Source organism: Dendrobates tinctorius, unplaced genomic scaffold (genome assembly GCF_039654945.1).
Source record: "Dendrobates tinctorius isolate UK_male_01 unplaced genomic scaffold, ASM3965494v1 ptg000154l, whole genome shotgun sequence".
Lineage (NCBI taxonomy): Eukaryota > Metazoa > Chordata > Amphibia > Anura > Dendrobatidae > Dendrobates > Dendrobates tinctorius.
In genome coordinates, this window is record NW_027361821.1 from 20026235 (window position 1) to 20048180 (window position 21946).

Here is a 21946-nt window from a genome sequence, read left to right on the forward strand (position 1 = left end):
GTGTGCACACAGCCTTAAAATTCGCACTTACTACAAGGGCGAAACCGTTTGATTTGTATATATGCTTGAAAAAGTACTTAAGGAATCTAGTCATTAAAAAGTACTCTCAAAAATTCAAAATGCACAATAGCGTGTGCGACTCGTCCATCTCATGAATATATTCACACCACTCTATCTAATCCCTCTAATTTTAATCCGACTCATGAGTATTCAGATGCCTTTATAGTTTTTGATGAGTTAGTTACCAGGGATATCAGGAGATTACACAAAAGAAATACCAGGTTTGCTGATAGTAATCTTAACCCGCAAGAAAAGAAAGCTATTAAGGACCTTCAATCGAATAATGATATTATTCGCCCTGCGGATAAGGGGGGTGGCATTGTGATACTAAACCACTCAATGTATGAAGATGAGTCACAAAGGCTTTTGAATGATGAGACCACATACAAAAAACTGATAGGTGACCCCACCTCGCATTGTCACCAAATTGAAAGTCCTATGTTCTAAAGGTAGATCTGTGGGTATACTGGACAAGAAGGAATATCAATTTATTTTCAACTCTAATCCTAGTCTTGCTGTTTATCACATTCCCAAGATCCACAAGAATGTGTCAGCTCCACCAGGCAGACCAATTATCTCAGGTATTAACAGTCTTACTTCCAATTTGTCAAAATATGTGGATATACACCTTCAAAAGTGTATGCCACTTATCCCTGCTTACCTTAAGGGTGAGTGCACACGCTGCGGATTCTGCTGCGGGTTTTTCCCCGCGGAAACGCAGGTAAAACCGCAGGTAAAGTGACCTGCGGTTTTGCTGCGGTTTTACACCTCTACTATGTTAAAGGTGTGAAACCGCAGCAGAATCCGCAGAAACAATTGACATGCTGCGGAAAAAAACCCGCAGCTTTTCCGCAGGTAAAAAACCGCAGCGTGAGCACTGCGGTTTTGAAAACCCATAGGCTAACATGGTAAAGTACCATGTCTGCGGAACTGCTGCAGTTCTGCAGGGCCAAAACCGCAGCGTGTGCACATACCCTTAAGATACTGGTCATATTCTACAAATTTTGGAGAAAGTGGAGTGGAATCCTCATTATATTCTGGGCACATTAGATATTAAATCTTTATATACTGTAACAGATCAAGATTTGGGATGCCATATTGCAGGTGATTACCTCCAAAAGTTAGATCTCTATTCAGAAACTCAGGTCTCATTCATCAGTGCATGAATTTTATTCTTCACCACAATTACTTTGTATATGAGGGTCAGTTCTATCTACAGATACGGGGAACAGCTATGGGGACACGTTTCGCCCCTGCTTATGCCAATTTGTATGTGGCCAAGTGGGAGGAGTCTTTCATATATCAAGGGGGCCACCTATAGTAGTTTGGCCCTCTGGCGTCGATTTATCGATGACTTTTTTTCATTTGGAAGGGCTCCAAGGTAGAACTGAATGCATTCATTTCGGGCCTTAATTTGAACGACTTTGGTCTTGAATTCACAGCAGTGACCAGTGATAATACTATCAACTTTTTGGATTTGACCATTTATATTAAAGACAATCATTTGTGCATGAAGTGCTATCGTAAGGAGGTTGACTCCAACGGTTTTATACACATATCCAGTTGTCACCTTCCCGGTCTGGTTGACCAATATTCCCAAGGGCCAGTTTACCCCTATTAAGCGCAATTGTACGAACTTGGTAGATTATAATGGAGGCATCGGATTCCCTCACACAACAATTTGCTGAAAAAGGCTATCCCATCTCTTTACTGGTACAGGCCAAAAGGGAGGTGGATCTATTATCTAGACACGATCTGATACACAAGACTAAAGGGGGTTTTACACTAAGCGATATCGCTAGCAATATCGCTAAAACGTCACTGGTTTTGTGACGTTATAGCGATATTGCTAGTGATATTGCTATGTGTGATACTTACCAACGACCGGCTCCCCCGCTGTCCATCGCTGATCGCGCGAGAATGTCCGGCTCCATTTCTCGTCGGGCGCTTCCTGCTGGGCTTCCTGCTGTGACGTCCAGCGACGCGTGGAGGCGGGTGGGAGGACGCAGGATCGCTGTGTGTGAATGGTAAGTATCGTGCGCTGCGTCGCTGCTGCATCGCTGTGAGATCTTTCTGTATGAAAGCTCACTAGCGATCATTTAGCGATGCACCAGCGATCCTGACCGGGTCGGATCGCTGGTTGGATCGCTGGTGCATCGCTAAATGTAAAAGGGCCTTAAGGCTATGTGCACACGTAGTTTTTTGGGTGTGCGTATTTTGGAGAGAAAACCGCAGGTAAATCCGCAGGACAAAAGTCCTGTGGTTTTACACCTCAATGGATGAGGTGTAAAACTGCAGCGTTTCTGCACCAAACAATTGACATGCTGTGGACTGAAAACCGCGGAAAAATCCGCAGCATTTGCACAGCTTTTTTTTTATTTCCATAGGAAATAAAAGGTACTGTACAACGCAGCAGAATCTGCTGCGTTTCCGCAGAGCCAAAACCGCTGCGGAAACGCACCAGTTTTCACTACGTGAGCACATACCCTCAGACAGGTAGTACACCAGTCAGACATCAACAAATTCACCAGCTTCCGTTTATTACCCAGTTTCATGCGGGCCATCAAAGGATGATCCAAAAGGATCATTCAGAAACATTGGGCTATCCTCAAGAAAGACAAAATTATTGGGGAAAGCCTACCAGATCTTCCCAAATTCATACTGTACAACGCAGCAGAATCTGCTGCGTTTCCGCAGAGCCAAAACCGCTGCGGAAACGCACCAGTTTTCACTACGTGAGCACATACCCTCAGACAGGTAGTACACCAGTCAGACATCAACAAATTCACCAGCTTCCGTTTATTACCCAGTTTCATGCGGGCCATCAAAGGATGATCCAAAAGGATCATTCAGAAACATTGGGCTATCCTCAAGAAAGACAAAATTATTGGGGAAAGCCTACCAGATCTTCCCAAATTCATTTATCGGAAGGCCCAGACACTGGGTAATCTGGTGGCCCCCACCATCAAACATCAATCAAAACAAGTCGTGCCTAATATAGCTCAGCACCAGAGGTCAGGATTTACACCATGCAGCACTTGTTTATGTTCTACTAACACAACCTTTAGAAAACTTCACCGTTCCACCTTCGTGGATTCGGGAGGAAGCAGGAAATATTATATTAAGGACAATCTTTCCTGCTATACCACGGGGGTTATCTATATTATTGAATGCCCTTGCGGCAAGTTGTAGGTGGGACGTACTAAAAGAAAACTTATGATACGTATAAAAGAGCACCTTACCAATGTAAAAAAGGGCTTTGATGGACATCCGTTATCACGTCACTTTAGAGACCTCCATAATCAATCAGCGAAAGGTGCGGTTTTTTATGGTATTCAGAAGGTGCATCAGAACCCTAGAGGGGGTGATTTCAACAAAGCTATGTCAAGAGCTGAGTCCAAATGGATCTATGCTCTTGACTGCTTGGCTCAAAAGGTCTTAATCAGGAACTGGAGATTTTTGCTTTCCAGTAACTCATTGTATTTCATAATTGTGCGCTGGTGTTTGTTCATGCCTATAGGCTTTTTATTTTTTATACCTAATATATTTACTCGTAAGTAAAATTTTAATACATACTCTAGGGTTATTTTTAGTTTAAATTAATTTTTTAGACGCTTACGCATTTATTTACACTTGGCTTTTAGCTATTGTAGTCAATTAGTTTTTCTTTGGCATGTAGGTACTACTATGTACATTAACTCATCCTATTGGAAGTATGTGTACCTGCTAAATATTTCAGATAGAGGGCCCTTTGCTAGTTCAACTGTTACCATTTATTTTGTGTTTATTCTTCACAATTTTTGGGCGCATGCATATGTATACAATTATATATGCACATATATGTGTTTGGAGTGATGTTTTTTATGCCTTTTGTGCAGTTCTAATTACAATCTATTTTAATTGTTTTTAGTGAGTATTTAATAAAGCACTTAATTTATCATTATATTACAACAATTTGTAAATTCCCAGTTTCCCTCAATCTTATTGTTACGTTAGGAAATGGGTGGTTTATTCCATCTCCATGGTGCTAATTTCACTGAGGCATGGTAAGGGTTATTGCAGCAGTCACAGAGTATTTATGGGCGTCATTCCAGGATCACAGGCACCCTGATGAAGGCAGCTTAGGCCTTTGAAACGCGTTGGTTAGCTTTTTGATCCTTGTGCTGCCCTGTACGGGCTGTGACGTCACACGCTCAGATAATTTCGGGCGGCTGTTTCCAAGCAGGTATCCAGGGACGCTTTCGGCCGAGGCTTCCCTGCTTTTACCTTGCACTTCTAACCTCCCGCCCTCCCCCCACTCTGTCAGCCAGCCTCTACCTCTCTGCAGTTCGCTCCCTGTGCTGGGTTTCATTACAGCCTCACTGCCTTGGAGTTTATCTGGCTTTGGTCTATTGCTAGTAGCTCTCACTCCCTCCAGCTTTCACAAGCTGTCATTTGCATTTGTCACTTAACCCCTTGGAGTAAGACATCTGCTGTGCATCTTCTCACCTCTATCAAAGAGTAGCAGTCACAGCCACCAATTTGCATCACATCTATTGGTCTGCCTTCTATTGGTGAGTGATATGTTATATATACTGTACATGCCATTATTTTATCCATGTATGTTTTAGAGTGGGTTGTTTCTCTATTTGGTTTTTATCATTGCTTATTTTCTTTAGTCCTATAGCGCAGGTCAATCTGTTTACTTTCCCAGAAATTGCCTACTGAAAGATCCAAGAGCAAGGCATATTACAGGTCATGAGGACACAAAGGAACCCAAGATTACCTCTGTGCAACTAAAGGTCTGTCACAACCTCTGCGCAACTCAAAAGGTCTCTCTTAGATTAACTTGCATTACTATTCATGAGGACATCTATCCACGAGCTGAATTTGAAACCCAAAGCATAGAAGTCATTCTACAAAAGAAAGGTTAAAGAGGGCAGAAAGAGTTAACTTTGACCTTAATCCAATAGAAATGTTGTAAAAGCACATGAAGAAAACCCACCAACAGAACAGTTTTGTGGGAGGAATGGGCTAAAATTCCTCCAAGCAGTTTTGCAGGACTAATCAAAAATTACGGGAAACATTTTGATGCAAGTATTGCTGCACAAGGGAGTAATACCAGATACTGAAAGTAAAAGGTTCACATAATTGTGCCAAGCACATTTGTGATATTGCATCATTTTTATTTATAAAACAAAATGATTAAGTATGATTTTTTTTTTTTTTTTTACTTATGTGTTTGATTGTTCTCTATTTTTAAGATGTGTGTGAAAATCTGATGTGGTTTTAGGTCAAATTTATGTTGAACTATATAACATTCTGAAGGGTTCACAAACTTTCAAGAACCACTGTAAGGTGACTGGGTGCTTTCACTTTGAGTCTGTAATACAAAATTGTACCTGTGCTTTTGTCATGGTGTACCAATTGCTTCTTTCAGATAAAATCCTGACAAATCAAAGTAAATCACAGAACTCAAATATAGGAGCCAATAACTGAGCTATGAGGGTATTATTAATTTCTATCTCCAGATACCATCACCAGTGTGCAGATCCTACATTGTATGATGCATCCCTGACCTGGAGTACCCCAACATGCCGACGAACCAGACTAACTGCACTTAGCTGCTCAAGGGAATACTTTTCTGGTGACCTCTTCGGTTTCATTTTACTCCATTAAGAAATCACAGGGTAAATAAGGACTGACAAGTGCAGAATCATTATGTAGAAACCATTCTTCATACTCAATTGTGCCTTAGAAACTGCAACCAATAGAGCTGAATCACTATCAATCTGGCCCCAATTCGATATTGCATTTTTTGACTACCGTATATACTCGTGTATAAGCAGAGTTTTCCCAGCACTTTTTTGTGCTGAAAACGCCTCCCTCAGCTTGCACGAGAGTCAATTGTCCCAGAAAGCCGGCGGGGGGAGCGGCGGGTGACAGAGGCAGGAGCCGGTGGCTGTGGCTAAAGCCTGTGCTGCTCCTAAAGAGGAATGCATAATCATTTCTCTTATAGCATGCACAGCGACACCCGAAGCCGCCGGCTTCCAGAAGACATCCTACTCACCGTCCTGCGCTCCCTCGCAGCATCTCGTTGGTCTCGGCAGCTCTTCCTGTGCCAAGCGATCGCGTGGCCCCACTCATTAAGGTAATCAACATGCACGCCTCTCCACTCCCATAGGCATTGAGGGAATATTAATTACCTTAAATAGTGGGGCCACGTGATCACTCGGCACAGGAAGAGCTGCCGGAACCAACGAGATTCTGCAAGGGAGCGTGGAAGGGGAGTAGGATGTTTTTAATAGGAGCCACGCATACCAGAACAGCGAAGGGGGAGCCACGCATACCAGGACAGCGACGGGGGAGCCACGCATACCAGGACAGATGAAGGGACATGATTTCTTGCTCATGATGAGTTTTTTAAACTAACATACACACAGTTCTGCTACATGCACATATAGGCACACATCTCTTGCAGTTCCTGATTGGGACATGAACAGGCTGCACAAGCTGAGCAACTGAAAGCCATCCCACACAATTAACTTGACCTTTCAGGTCATGTGATCTGTCACAGGACCTGAAAAGGTCCTTTAATGGGTGGAAGGGCCTTCAGCTGCTCAGCTCATGCAACCTTAGTTCAGGTCCCGGTAGCTTCCGCTCCTGCACCGATCACATAGAACAGTATCAGACAGCAGGAGAGAGAGCAGCTATCTGTGCATTGTGCTTGATCGGGAAGGTGTCACCGTTCTACATCACAGGAAGCTGCCTCTGGATTAGACTGAAACTGTAGGCACTAGTCTATTCGGTAATAGGCTTTCCAGGAGTCCATCATGACAGCACCATCAGGAGCTTATCCTTCATATCCTTGATAGAGACAGGAACACAAGAGGTTAAAAACCCTCACCACCCCCCATCCATTAACCATCAGTGATTTTTTTCAAGTACCGTTTACCTTCTTCATACCTTACCTTCACATATCAGATAGGAATTTTAAGGGAGGGAATGTAATAGGTGCTGTCATGACGGATTCTTGGAAAACCAATTACTTGTAGGACTAATGCCTACTTTCCTGGATCCCCCCCCCCCCCAAAAGCACCATCAGGAGAATACCACAGGATACATTCAGGGCGGGACTACTGTTTGGAGGACCTTCGGCCCGATAAAAGGTCCAGTTTATAGTGTCTGCAAAAGGTGTTAAGATTTGTCCTTGTTGCAGAACTGCACACTTGGTACAATGAGGTCGTCACTACTTTAGGTAGGAACGCTAGATCTAGCCCGAGGATAATGCAGTCATCTAGGATCCTTATGTATGGATTTTTGATGGAAAACACCTGTATTTCCCCTATTCGTCTGGCTGTTAGGGCAACCAGGAATGCAGTCTTTAGGAAGATAGATTTTATATCTGAATTCTCAAGTGTTTCATATGGTATTTTTTTTTATAAACCATTTAGTACATTATTTAAATCCCATGGTGTCTTATTCTGCTTGTGGCTTTAATGAATCTCTCAATTCATGGATGCACTGCTAGTGGATAGTCCATGAAAGCACTCAGACGAAATTTGCACTTTCAAAGTGCTAGGTCTCAGGCCTTTATCAAATCCTGCCTGGAAAACATTTTGGGGACATTAGGACTAGAGTTTTCTACTATTGCCTTAGGATATTGCACACAGTTTTCTTCCAGATTTTTATGTATATTGCTGATATTACTGGCTTCCTACTTTTTTGTATAGTTATGACAATATCAGAAAGGCCTTTGGATCTTAAGATTTGCTGCTCAGGACCCAGTCACACAATTGAAGGAGCTTCACACTGGGATGATGTATTGGTCCTTGAAGCAGTAGATCACGCCTTTCTGGAAGGGTGATGGGATCTTCTTTGGACATTCTTCTCAGCAAAGGAAACAAGCTTCTCCTGGGCCAAAACGGTAATATGACTACCTTGGCTTGATCCTCCTGTATCTTCCGCAGCACTGCTGGAATTAAAGGCAAGGGAGGGAACACATACACCAGATCCATATCCCATTTCTGAGATAAGGTGTCTAACCTTGTCGGCCTGTCTTCCTTACTGAGGGAAACTTTTTTTTTTTTTTTGCATTTTTCCTTATGGCGAACAGGTACAACATCTGGGGAGTATCCCATCGGAGTATTATGTGATGAAATTCTTCCCAGTTCAGCTCCCATTCCGACTGTTGAACTGTTTTCCGGCTGAGAAAGTCTGCTACTAAATTCTGAGACCCCTTCAGATGTATCGCCGTCTGATAGCACCGTTTCCTCTATACAAGAGAAAAACCTTCTCTTTGAAGTCTAAGGAAAGATACTGTCATGATATTAAGGCTATGTGCCCACAGTAGCGTTTTTAAACGCTCAGGAACCGGGTCTCCTTCCCAGAAAACGAGCGTTTTTTGTGCAAAAACCACGCGTTTTTGATGCATTTTTCTCCGCGCGTCTTTTGGACTATAGGAAATAGCCAAAAACGCAGACCTAAGCGGAAATTAATGAACATGCTGCGTTTTTTTTTTACCGCTAAGCGTTTCCTTAGCGGTAAAAAACGCATCCATTGGCACAAAAAGGCCAAAATGCATTAAAATGAATAGGATGCTACTTTTAAGTGTTTTTGATGCAGTCTGACCCCGAAAAACACTTAAAAAACGCAACGTGGGCACACAGTCAGAAAGACAGGATTCTGATGTGATGGTTCTTTAGACGTGATCAACATTTTTTTTTTTTTTAGCGTTTCAGACTGCCTGAAGCTCCCCGAGGTTGGATGATCTGGGAGGATCTGATTTTTGACAGGTACCCTGTACGTACTAATTTTTTTTACATGAGCGCAAGACCCCCCCCCCCCCCCCCAACCACTGCTGCTTGTGTCTGTGGTGACCGTTACAAAGGGGACAGCTTCCACAATCCCTTTTCTCTAAATCAGCCTTTAGGCTAATGACATCTTTGTTATTGCTGATAATGTAATTTTCTTGTCTAGCCTCTCTCTCCCCTTCTGTTCTAGGCTGTCAGAATTTGATGTTGTAATTGCCTTGAGTGGAATTGACTCCAGCGAACCCCTAGAAAGCAGTCATCAGTCCAAGAATCCTCAGGTTCTTTGATGGAAACTTTTGATTTCTATATGGAAGCTGTAATTGTCTCAGTTCTTTTTGTTACTTCTCTGGTAAGAAGGACATCTGCTGTTCGGAGTCCAAGAGGATTTGTAGGAAGATCTTCTGTCTTCATGGCACGAGTTCTGATTTTTTCCAGTTTATAATCCATTCTAAGTTCTTTAAGGTGTCACGTTCACACTATCAGTAATTGGTCTGTATTTTATATCTATTTGTAGCCAAAACCAGGAGTGGAACAATCAGAGGAAAAGTATAATATAAACACGTCACCATTTCTGGATTAATCACCCACTCCTGGTTTTGACTTGCAAATAAGAATGTAAAATACTGACCAAATAGAGATAGCGTGATCATGGCTGTTACTGGGGGGGGGGCTCTGAAAATCAACAGGAAATCATCCAGATACTGGAAAATCAATATCCCTTGTTCCTTCCGGAAAGCCAAAACCTCTGCCACTAGCTTGGTGAATCTTTGAATTTTGTCTGTGGATTTTTCGAGAATGTCGTCTAGTACAGGACCAAATACTTGAAGACTGGAAAAGGGAATGGAGCACAATTTACTTTTGGAGTGACTATCCCGCGACCACGTTTTTCGCCGTGTTGGAGAGTGCCCCATTCCTTGTAGCAAATTTAATTGACTCAGTTGAGGCGTCAGCCATAAATCCCATTGCCATCTTGAGTAACGGAACAGACTTGATGATCTCGTCTTTACTTACAGTGGGTACGGAAAGTATTCAGAACCCTTTAAATTTTTCACTCTTTCATTGCAGCCACCAATCTCAAGGAGGCTCACAAGGAAATGGACAGCAAGTGACTTAAATATGAGTGTCTGAGCAAAGGGTCTGAATACTTATGACCATGTGATAGTTCAGTTTTTCTTTTTAAATTTGCAAAAATTTCTACATCTGTTTTTTTTCAGTCAAGATGGGGTGCAGAGTACATTAATGAGAAAAAAAATTGAACTTTTTTGAATTTACCAAATGGCTGTCATGAAACAGTGAAAAATGTTAAAGGGGTCTGAATACTTTCTGTACTCACTGTAGATGAGCCTCTAACTCCTATCCATATATTCATGAATCTAGCTACAGAGGTAGCAGCTATATTAGTCTTAATTATTGCTGCTGAGGTCTCACGTCTTTTTGAGAAGACCATCCGTCTTTCTGTCCATAGGATCTTTCAAACATGACGAGTCCTCAAAAATGATAACTTTTTCTTTGCTACTCTAACAATAGTAATATCGATTTTAGAAATCTCACAATTTTATTTCCTCAGTCTCAAAGGGTAGACATGATTTGAAACTTGTTGGAATAGTTAAGTCTCTTTCCTACGTCTTCCCACTCCTCCAGGATCATAGCCTTTATTTGCTTATTAACAAGAAATACTCTGTTCATACGTCTCCTCAAACCTCTGAGCATTTCATCCTGCATTGAGGAAGGCTGGTGAATATATTCAACCCTCATGGTATTTCTGACAACCGATAACAGTCAGTGACTTCCCAAGAGAAAAGGTACATTTTTCTTGAAACTAATTCTTCCCTTTCCTCCTGTTCAGGGTCAGTGTAACATGACAATTCTTCCTCCTCTGAACTGGATTCCATCTCCCACCAAGGTCTTTTTTGCCTTGGAGCTTTCTGGGAGGATTGTGGGGCAACTAACTCCATAAAGGAATTCTCAACCTCCTCTCTTATTATGGTCCTCTCGTCGGTCATAAAGGAGGGATTATACTCTAACAACCATTGCAATACACTCTGGGCAAAATTGTTTCCCATATGTGTTAGACAGTTTTGTATTACATATGGCATTGGCACATCTTTTCCATTTTTTCCTTAGGTGCAGACCTTGCCATAGATCTTTTAGGAATTTCTGTGTCCTATAAGGAAGAAAGGGTCGCATAACGTAATATACTACAGATGGTGGATGTATCCGAGTGAGGAAAAAAAACCACCAGATAACTCACTTATAGCAGAATGGCCAGTGGTTTGTCCTTCCATGGCTAGCAGTCTAGATGATGCACTGGTAGCCGCAGTACCCCTCTGGAAATACTTTAAATAGTATTTTCACCTGTCATCCATCTGAATTGGCGGCTCCCCTTAAAATAGGATTCAGCGCCTTTTTCAAATCCCGGAAGTGCATTCCACACTGGAACGCACACCGGGTACTAGCGGCCTGCGTGTCATCCCTCTAACTGAAAATGCCCCTGCAGCGTTCAGTCTTCAGTGCGCACAGAAGCCGCGTGCAGGGATGGGGCAGTACGAGCCGAGAGCCCCTCCGAGAGAAGCGGTTCACCCCAGGAGTCACTAATCAACTAGACAGGCTGAGGGATCCCTTGATCAGCGGGGTGTCGGCCTCCAGACTCCCAGCAGGAGAAGGGGATAGATGAGAGGACAGCCATCCAGATTCTCCTGCACCCGACATCAGTAGCTTCCTCTCGACTGGAAGATGCGAGTACACCTTCTGCGTCCATCCCTGATAGTGACAGGAAAAACACTGAGGGTTGGTGGAGGGAGGAGCCTTTTCATTTATTGTGTGTTCCTGTCCCTATCAAGGATATGAAGGACAATCTCCTGATGGTGCTGTCAGGAGAGACGTCCTGGCAAACAGCAATACTAGGGGGCAATTTTTTTTTACTGTACAGGGTAAATATCCTTTTACATCCTGTAGATCAGACATTTGCAGATGTGGCAATACCAATTTTCATTTTTTTTTACTACGCAATAAGGGGTGATTACAATAAAAAATTTACAATATATATTTTTTTTGGACTGAGCTTCCTAGTTGCACAAAAATGTCAGAAATAAAAGTGCTTACACAGATCCTTGGCTGCCATGGCAACCCATCAGCACCCATAATCAATTTTTAACAAAAAACAGATGTAAATTCTGTAATGTCAGAGTCCCTGCAAGGTTCCATTTTTTCCCTGGGCAGGAACACAGACATGCTCATCGCCACAGTCGCTCGGCCACGTCTCCTCCTCTAGTTTCCGCCGCGGCTTCTTGATTCCAGGGCATGCACAGGTCTACCGGCAGCACGCTTAGGGCGCGCGCTCCACGCTTCTTGAGGGGGCAGCCCCACGCACTCTGGGAAAAAAACCCATTCTATAGCTGGGAGGCATTAGGTATTTAAGGTACCCCTCCCTTGCAGGGAGGTACCTGATCAAATGTATTTTGTCTACTACCTACAAGTCCATTGTCAGGTCCCTGTTCCTGTACCTACTGAGAACCTGTGCCAGTGCCTGTCCAGTGATCCTGAGCCCGTCATGCCTGAACCAATCATTCTGTCCGAACCTGAACCAGCGCCATTATCTTTACTATCAGTGATCCTGTCCTCCTGACACTCCGAGTCTGTACCTGCATTCCTGACCCCTGGGGTCAGCTGCTGCAGTACTACCTAGTAGCTACCTGCAGCTCAAACTTAACCTCGCCAGAGGTTCTAGTGAAGACCAGGTAGCCGCTTAGTTATGCCTTGCCAGAGTAAGCCAGGCCTGTGGAACAGCAGGTGCACACCTAAAACTGACAAATTACTTGTTTTTTTCCTGTCCATACATGTAGAGAGCATTCACATTTCCGAGCTGCACACAACGATGTCCCAGCGATCCCACCAACAATCCGACATGGATGGGATTGCTGGGACATCGTTAAGACAGCCCCTCCAGCGATCAGGACCAGCGAACAAGCTGGTTTCCAATGTAAACAGCGAGTATCTAAGAGCAGCGCGGCTCTTGGTTACCCACTGTTTACCGGGGAAACCAGCATGCAGCGTCACTTTCCCGCTGCCACATGCAGCAATGCATGCTGGCCAGCAGAAGACCAACGATCAAAAAATGGCCCAAGACGATCCTGCACGATCAGCGATACCCGGCAGGAGGGGCGGTCGCTGATCCATGTCACGCACAGCAATGTCGTTGGCGAGAGCGCTGTGGTGTCACAAAATTAGCGATCTCACTGGCGATATCACTGTGTGTGATGGGGCCTTTAGACCACTGGCGTCAGCCTTCAAGCATTGGGCCCAATACGTTTAGGACCCTATAAGTTGACTAGTATTCTGGTGATGGCCAATTACTTTGGTAACATCCTAGTAGAAAAGCCAAGGTTTGAGAAACCCTGCATTAAATGGTTGGCAGATACTGCCAATATAGGGAGTCCTTAAGGCTATTGTTTTTGTCCTGAAGCAGATAACCTTAGATGTAAGTGTATGGCCAACTTGAAACATTCCCTAAACAAATGATTACATTCTTGGAAAGTTGTGTTTAGTTCAGAGATGTAAGAATTGGCTAAACTAGATATATTTTCACAGAAAACCGTGGTATTTCAAGTCTCATTTTTGTCAGCCATTGCAAAAAAAAACAAAAAAACAACTTGAAGGAAAGCCATCTGTGTAATGAGAATGAAAATTCTGGTAACTACGAAGAAATATTTAAAGATGCGCTGCACAAAATACAAGTATAGCAAATATTGCTGGAGAGCGATATCCGGCTGCTGGAACAACAAAGTGATGAAAGTCACCATTATGCCAGCAAACTTTCACTCCCACAGCTTGAGCTCCCTCGAACATTGTGTGCACAGTTTGGAGCCAACTTTGCCACATGTTAAATATCTGAGAAATAATAAAACCTATGTACTAGACAATGGTAAGAAGAAAAAATGTTCAAATAGAAAATAGGCTAAAGCATAGAGGACAGCACTGTGAGCATTGGTAGAGGTTTTTGTGTGTATGAACCAATTGGGACTTTTTAGTGGCCTAGGTATGAGAATCTCCCAAGATGATCATGGAAACAGCAAACATTTAGTAGCTTATATTTAAGGCCAGGACTACATGGCGACAGCCTTAGCCTAAATGATATTGGCCAAGCCACCTTCCTCCACGTGCCAAGAGCAAGTACAGACCAGAGGTGTATGGTCCAGCAAGTCCTATCAATGTCTGAGGCATTAGAAAGTGATATAAGGACACCGGCAGATCAAAAATCAAGGCAAAATATTGTTTTTAACTATGGTTAACAAGCTTCATAAGGTTCCTTTGATACACATCTCTTAAAGGGATACTTCTAGTTTTTGGGGGGTTTTTTTCGTTTTTTTTTTTTTTTTTTTTTTTAGAAATTGTCCGGTCTAAATTGGTAGGTCTGCAGTCATTGTGTGTGTGGCCTCACTTTATACAAGTGTATGGATTGAGGCCACTCCCACTAGATGGGTTCTGCCCGGGAGTATGCATAACGCATACATACCTGCGGGTCCTGGCTCAGAAACCAGTGCGTGCACTTGAGTATTCACAAGTCTGCAGTGGCTGTGGGTGCAGCCTCAATTTGTAGAAGTATATAGGACGAGGCCACCTCACTAGGCGAGTTCTGCCTGAGACTATAGATAACGCATACGTACCCGTGGTTCCTGGCTCAAAGTAGTGAATCCTCGACGCACAGTGCGTGCACTGGAGGATTCATAAGTCTGCAGACCTCAATTTAGGCCAAACAACCCATTTAAATGTCAGCCTCACAGTTTTCTTTGCACCGTGCTCCTGCGCAGGTGTACTGATCTGCCCTGTTGAGGGAAGATTTAAGTCCTGCAGTGCGCAGGGCCTCTGACCTTTCCCAGCGCCTGCTCACTGCAGGACTCTGCTCTGCACTCAACAGGGCAGATCAGTACACCTGCGCAGGGGGAAGATGTCAAGCAGACTGTGGATGAAGCAGGGTCGCGTCATCCACACAAAGCAAGCAGGAGGGTGGCATTGCAAGAAGATGAGAGGAGTCGGACCAAGAAGTGCAACACCACTGACCGGACCACCCCAATGTGAGCATAATAAAAGTTATTTTTCTTATCTTACAGGTCAGCTCGGGGGCTTAGCTACAGCATTACAGGATGCTTTATATCAGGTGACTGCTGTAACTTATATCAGCCAAAACTGGTGACAGGTTCCCTTTAAGTGTTTCATTGATCTTTTGTAAAGAGTCAATGGCTAAGTCCAAGTTTAGACGTGTAATTCAGTTTTGAAAAACAAATGACAAAAAATATATTATACATACATGTATATGTTATAAATGTATAATATATACACACACACAAACATACACATATACATACATACACATATATATATACACACACACATACAGGGGTTGGACAAAATAATGGAAACACCTAACTTTTTGGCATCATAATCTTTGAACATGTTCTAAACATGCAAACCGTGACATATGGTGATGTTTTGTAATAGATTATTTGTGTTATGTGATGTGTATGTAAATTAACTTTGTTTTGCAAAATTGTAAGAACATTGATGAGAACCTGATACCAATGGCAGACCTCTTGGATTTTCCAAGAGGCCAAATTGTTGGTGCTCATATGGCAAGCGCTAGTGTAACAGAAAGTGCCCGAATGCTTGGCGTGTCAAGAGGTACTGTCTCCAAAGTAATTACTGCGTTTGAAAGAGAAGGAAAAATGTCCGCAGCAAAGCAAAGGTCCGGTCGAAAGTCGTAGTTGACAGAGAGACCGTCGGGAATCTAAAGCGAATTGTGAGAGGATCGCAAGACCACAGCTCCGAAAATCACTGCTGAGCTCAATGAACACCTACAGAACCCAGGTTCCACGCAAACTGTTCGTCGGGAGCTGCACAAATCTGGATTCCATGGAAGAGCTGCAATTAGAAAACCGCTGCTCTCAATGACAAATGTTTCCAAGCGTTTAGAGTGGTGTAGAAACCTCCAGAATTGGTCCCTCGAGCAGTGGAAACATGTGATATTCTCAGATGAATCATCGTTTACCCTATTTCCGACCTCGGGCCGAGTGTACGTTTGGAGACAGCCGAAAGCAGCATTACATCCAGGCTGCCTTCTCCCAACCGTAAAACATGGCAGAGGTTCTGTGATGATCTGGGGTGCTATTTCGTGGAGATCCGCCGGCCAATGATATCCCTTCATGGAAGAATTAACAACCGAGATTATTAAGGCATTATGGGTGACCAAGTGCATGCTACAGTTCAAGCACTGTTCCCGGTGGGGAACGCCATCTTTCAGGATGATAATGCACCAATTCATACAGCTAGAATCGTTAAAGCATGGCATGAGGAACATTCTAATGAAGTTGAGCATCTCATCTGGCCCCCAAAATCCCCAGACCTCAACATTATTGAGCATTCATGGTCGATTTTAGAGATTCAAGTTAGACGTCGATTTCCGCCACCATCATCGCTCAAAGAACTGGAGGGTTGTTACCATTATTTTGTCCAGTGTGTGTGTGTGTTAGAATATATATATATTCTATCTCTATCAAGAAAAAAGGGTACCACTACAAAAATAATACAGCAGGTGCAAAACCTATTCAGCAGTGTCCGAACAGCCAAAAGGAAAAAAATAGGCAGCACTCAAATTAAATGTGAAAAAAGTGGATACTTTACTGACCCTCAGATGGCAACGTTTCAACGGTCTTTGTCAAGCTTGCTGCCTTTTTTTCCATATTATATATATATATATATATATATATATATATATATATATATATATATATATATATATATATATATATACACATACACACACATATATATATATACACATATACACACACACATATACATACTTATATACACACACCCTATGAGTGTAAAACTAAAGGATGACACATTTGAGAAAACAGTTTTACATGGATATATAAAAAAGGCACGGATGTGTAAATGCAGCCTGAGGCTAACCGTTTTGGAATAAAACAGAATTATGGTTGACGGAGAAAGCAGATATTGCATTAACTGCAGCTGGCATCTATTTTGCTGTGTGCATACTTTAAAGGATTAATCCTAAGATTAAAAGCTATCACCTATCCAAAAGATAAATACTTTGAGGATCGGTTGAGTCTGGAAGCCAGGACCTCAGCGATCCAGAGAACAGGGCTCTGAAATGCTTTCATTCTCCATGAGGTGTATGTGGGGAGCGCACATCATTCTAATTGAGATTTCTCAGGAACATCCATTGTAATAAAGTGTAGAAAATAAAGTGCACGACAATGCAACAGTCAATGCAATATAAAAGAAAAATGCATGGTGCCTACAGTGAAACATGGTGGTGAAGTTTGCTTAAGTGAGGCTGCATGATTTGTACTTGTGTCAGGGGAGCTAGATTTCATTGATGGTATCATGAGTCCACACAGATATGATGAAGCATGTAGTGCGAAATGATCCACTATTCTCTGCAGACCTGTCTTTAGAAGGAAAATGACAAAAACAAAAAAAACAAAAAACACTGAACGAAGCCACATTTCTAATATACAGGCTTTGCACCACTGGTGAAAGCAGCAGAGGAAGTGTTCACTGGAGTCAATTCATATTTTTCGATCTGGAAGTGACTGGCGAATCTAGGTGTGGCAGATAGCTTGGCACTGACTACTAAAGAGCAGAGTGCTTCCTGTAAAATGTGGTTTTAGTCCACACATTGTGGGCAATTGTAGGTTCCTAACTTTATGACAACAGTCTGTGGATAGTGCTTTCCTGTTCGAACATGACTGTGTGCCTGTGTACAACACAAGATCCATGGCTTGACATGATTGGTGTGAGGATCTTGGATGACCTTGCACTCAGAGCGCCTACGTAAAACTTTAATCAAACATTTTTGGAATAAATTGCAACTGCATCCCAAGCTTGTGATCCAACGTCAATGAATAATTATACAACCCCAGGCAAAAATTATGGAATCACTGGCCTTGGAGGATTGTTCATTCAGTTGTTTAATTTAGTAGAAAAAAAAAGATCAGACATGGCACAAAACTAAAGTCATTTCAAATGCCAACTTTCTGGCTTTAAGAAACAGTAAAAGAAATCAAGAACAAATAATGTCAGTACAAACTACCGTCAGTAATGGTTACTTTTTTAAACCAAGCATAGGGAAAAAATTATGGAGTAACTCAATTCAGAGGGAAAAAATTATGGAATCATGAAAAACAAACAAAACGCTCCAACACATCACTAGTATTTTGTTGCACCACCTCTGGCTTTTATAACAGCTTGCAGTCTCTGAGGCATGGACTTAATGAGTGTCAAACAGAACTCTTCATCAATCTGGCTCCAACTTTCTCTGATTGCTGTTGCCAGATCAGCTTTGGAGGTTGGAACCTTGTCATGGACCATTGGATTGAGATCCGGACTATTTGCAGGCCATGACACTGACCTTGTGTGTCTTTTTTCAAGGAATGTTTTCACAGTTTTTGCTCTATGGCAGGATGCATCATCATCTTGAAAAATTTCATCATCCCCAAACATCCTTTCAATTGATGGGATAAGAAAAGTGTCCAAAATATCAACATAAACTTGTGCATTTATTGAAGATGTAATGGCATCTCCCCAGTGCCTTTACCTGACATGCAGCCCTATATCATCAATGACTGTGGAAATTTGCATGTTCTCTTCAGGCAGTCATCTTTATAAAACTCATTGGAACAGCACCAAACAAAAGTTCCAGCATCATCACCTTGCCCAATGCAGATTCGCGATTCATCCCTGAATATGACTTTCATCCAGTCATCCACAGTTTACGATTGCTTTTCCTTAGCCCATTGTAATCTTGTTTTTTTCTGTTTAGGTGTTAATGATGGCTTTCGTTTAGCTATTCTGTATGTAAATGCCATTTCCTTTAGGCAGTTTCTTACAATCGGTCACAGACGTTGACTCCAGTTTCCACCCATTCGTTCCTCATTTGTTTTGTTGTGCATTTCCTCCTTTGGAGACATATTGCTTTAAATTTCCGGTCTTGACACTGATGTCTTCCTTGGTCTACCAGTATGTTTGCCTTTAACAACCTTCCCATGTTTGTATTTGGTCGATTTTAGACACAGCTGACTGTGAATAACCAACATCTTTTGCAACATTGCGTGATGATTTACCCTCTTAAGAGTTTGATAATCCTCTCCTTTGTTTCAATTGACATCTCTTGTCTTGGAGCCATGATTCATGTCAGTCCACTTGGTGCAACAGCTCTCCAAGGTGTGATCACTCCTTTTCAGATGCAGACTAATGAGCAGATCTAATTTGATGCAGGTGTTTTGGGAATGAAAATTTACAGGGTGTTTCCATAATTTTTTCCTCAGAATTGAGTGACTCCATAATTTCTCCCCTATGTTTGGTTTAAAAAAGTAACCATTACTGACTACCACATTTTTTGTTCTTGATTTCTTTTACTGTTTCTTAAAGCCAGAAAGTTGGAATTTGAAATGACTTTAGTTTTGTGCCATGACTGTGATCTGCTTTTTTCTACTAAAGTAAACAACTGAATGAACACCCTCCAAGGCCGGTGATTACATAATTTTTGCCAGGGGTTGTATATGCTCTTGATTGAATGGGTAAACCTTCAAACGGATGCTCAAATCTTGTGTAAAGCCATCCAGAAATGCAGATACCAGCATAAGGGGGCCCAATCAGCTATTAACATCTATTACTTTAGAATGGGAAGTCCAACAAGCTCATTGACGAGATGGCCCCGTTTCCAAATAGCTCTGGCCCTAAAATGTGCAGTGTGTTGGATAGCAACAGGTCTCCCTCCTCTTACTGAAAGTTTTTAAATGAACAAAAGAGCAAGCAGTGATCAGGATTACAGTTTTGGATTAGCCTAGACAGAGCTGACTGATGTTATTAATTTCCTTTTTTATTACACTTTTCTTTTCCAAAATAAATATTACGGCATACCGATTTAAAGGTAATCTGTCAGAAAGTTTTTGCTATGGAATCAGTCAGTAGCATGATGTAGGTGCAGAGACCCTACAGATTCTGGCAATATGTCACTTGGGCAACTACTTGGTGCAGTGAATCCCCGCCCTCTTCGATGTAGATGTAATAGTGCTCAGAATGTTGAGCTGTGTATAACCCCGCCCACACCCCTGATTGGCAGCTTCCTGTGTACACTGTACATGGGCCGTAAGCTACCAATCAGAGGTGAGGGCGGGGTTACACAGACTAGCCTGACTGGACAGCATCTGAGACCTAGTCAGGCAGTCATGATAAAACACTGATTGGTTTGAAACTACAGCACAAAGCTTAATAAGCGAGACATCCCTGGAATTAGGGTCTTAAGTCCTATATTATGCAGCTCTCAGACTAAAGGACCTGCTGACATACTTCCTTCAAAATGCCAAAATATCCAATTGGCAAGGATTCCAAATGCAAGGATGCCAACGCACCTACAGAAGTGGAGCAAGTGGTCCACCCCTCCGAGACTGAACTCACTGGCTGAGACGGTTCAGTATATTATCAGACTACAATCACTGCAAAACGACAAGACTAGACGTTTTCCTGACCAAAACAAAAAATGTTATGAGTTACCTGGTAAGTGTGTACTCCCTGAGACCAGAATGCAGGTTCATGGCAGAAAAGGTTCCTATGCATCCACGTAGCCTTTTGTCCCGCCCAATCTTCCATGTAACAAACAGTGGGCTTGCAAAAGAAAAGAAAAGAATTCATTACTAAAAAGGTCATGTATATAGAGTCTAATGATGAGCGTGCGTTCTCCGATAACGAGCTGAGTATCAAAACAAGGAGAAGAAAAAGACCAAATAAAAATGGCGTGCACACCTAATATAAGACAATATTACAAAAACTTTATTGCAAAAACCCAGGACAAACAACAAACATCTAAAACTGGGATACGGCATGATGACCCAAACATACCGTATCCCAGTTTTAGATGTTTTTAATGTTTGTGGTTTGTCCTGGGTTTTTGCAGTCAAGATTTTATAAGATTGTCTCATTAGGTGTGCACGCCATTTTTTGTTTGGTCTTTCTTCTCCTTGCTTTGTAGTCATGTATTCCAACAAGCACCCTATTAGTACTCATTTATGGAGGTGCATCCTATTTTTTCTTCTCAACGAGCTGAGCACACTTGTGCCCTAATCGAGTATTTTTGGTATGCTCGAGTCGCTGCGCTTGCAGCTCGCTGAACGATCTGTAATAGATTGGCAGCCGATGCGCACTGAGCAATGTTCTCGGCAGCGCAAGTCCTGTTTATACAGAACAATGTGCTGCCGAGAACAATGATCTTTTATGAAGCACAAGGGATCATTTCACCCAAAGACTTTTACTCATATTAGGCAGTGTGTTTACACTGCACAATTATAATTACACTGCTTAATTGTGCAGAGTAAATGGACATTAAAGAGGTCCTCCCAGTGATATCAGACTACCCAGTAATTTTGTGCACATTGTATGTAAAGCATAGGTCACAATAGGCCTGGGCTTGGCAGGACATGGCACCAGTTACTGCCAAAAATGGCTTTGTTTTCAAGCAAGATCATGAACGAGTTCATAGAAACGCTCATCCAAGATAATATTGCAGAGCAAAGATGCTACTGGTTACCCGATGAACACGCAAAACGCTCATTCGTTTGAAGTGATATTTTTTGCTGTACATAAGATCATTCTTGGCTGCACATTGACCTGTATAAATAGGACTTGTGCTGCCGAGAGCCATAGCAGCCTGAGCGCACTGAGCAATTACAGATCGGTCCGAGCGCTTCGCTAAGAGCAGGCTACCGATGTAAACAATAAATCAAATGCTGATCACCAATTTGGAAACAGGGAATCGCTTAATGCTGCGAAAATAACCTAACCGCTCACTGGTGTAGAAAACACATTGGAGTGGGGCGCGGTGCACGGAGGGATCAGGCTGGCTCCGAGTCGCTACCATGGAAGAAATAAAGGAAAAACTCATCAAGACTGAAAACTGTTAGTGACTGAGCCAAATTTTTGAAATCTGACCAGTGTCACTATGTGGTAATAACTCTGGATCACTTCAACAAATCCCAATGATTTTGAGATAGTCTTTTCGTGACATTATACTTTAT

General features: G+C 42.4%; 1 protein-coding gene across 2 annotated transcripts in view; it reads right to left on the reverse strand.

Moving 5' to 3' along the window:
• The window catches only part of AMMECR1 (AMMECR nuclear protein 1), a 274581-nt gene that overhangs the window by 41046 nt on the left and 211589 nt on the right, over positions 1–21946 (reverse strand). The window contains exon 3 of one of the 2 annotated variants that reach the window (XM_073547651.1): positions 20430–20540. The exons of the other annotated variant lie outside the window; for it this stretch is intronic. Coding sequence (XP_073403752.1) covers positions 20430–20540 — 111 coding nt within the window. The remainder of the gene's footprint in view (positions 1–20429; positions 20541–21946) is intronic. 2 annotated transcript variants of the gene reach the window in all.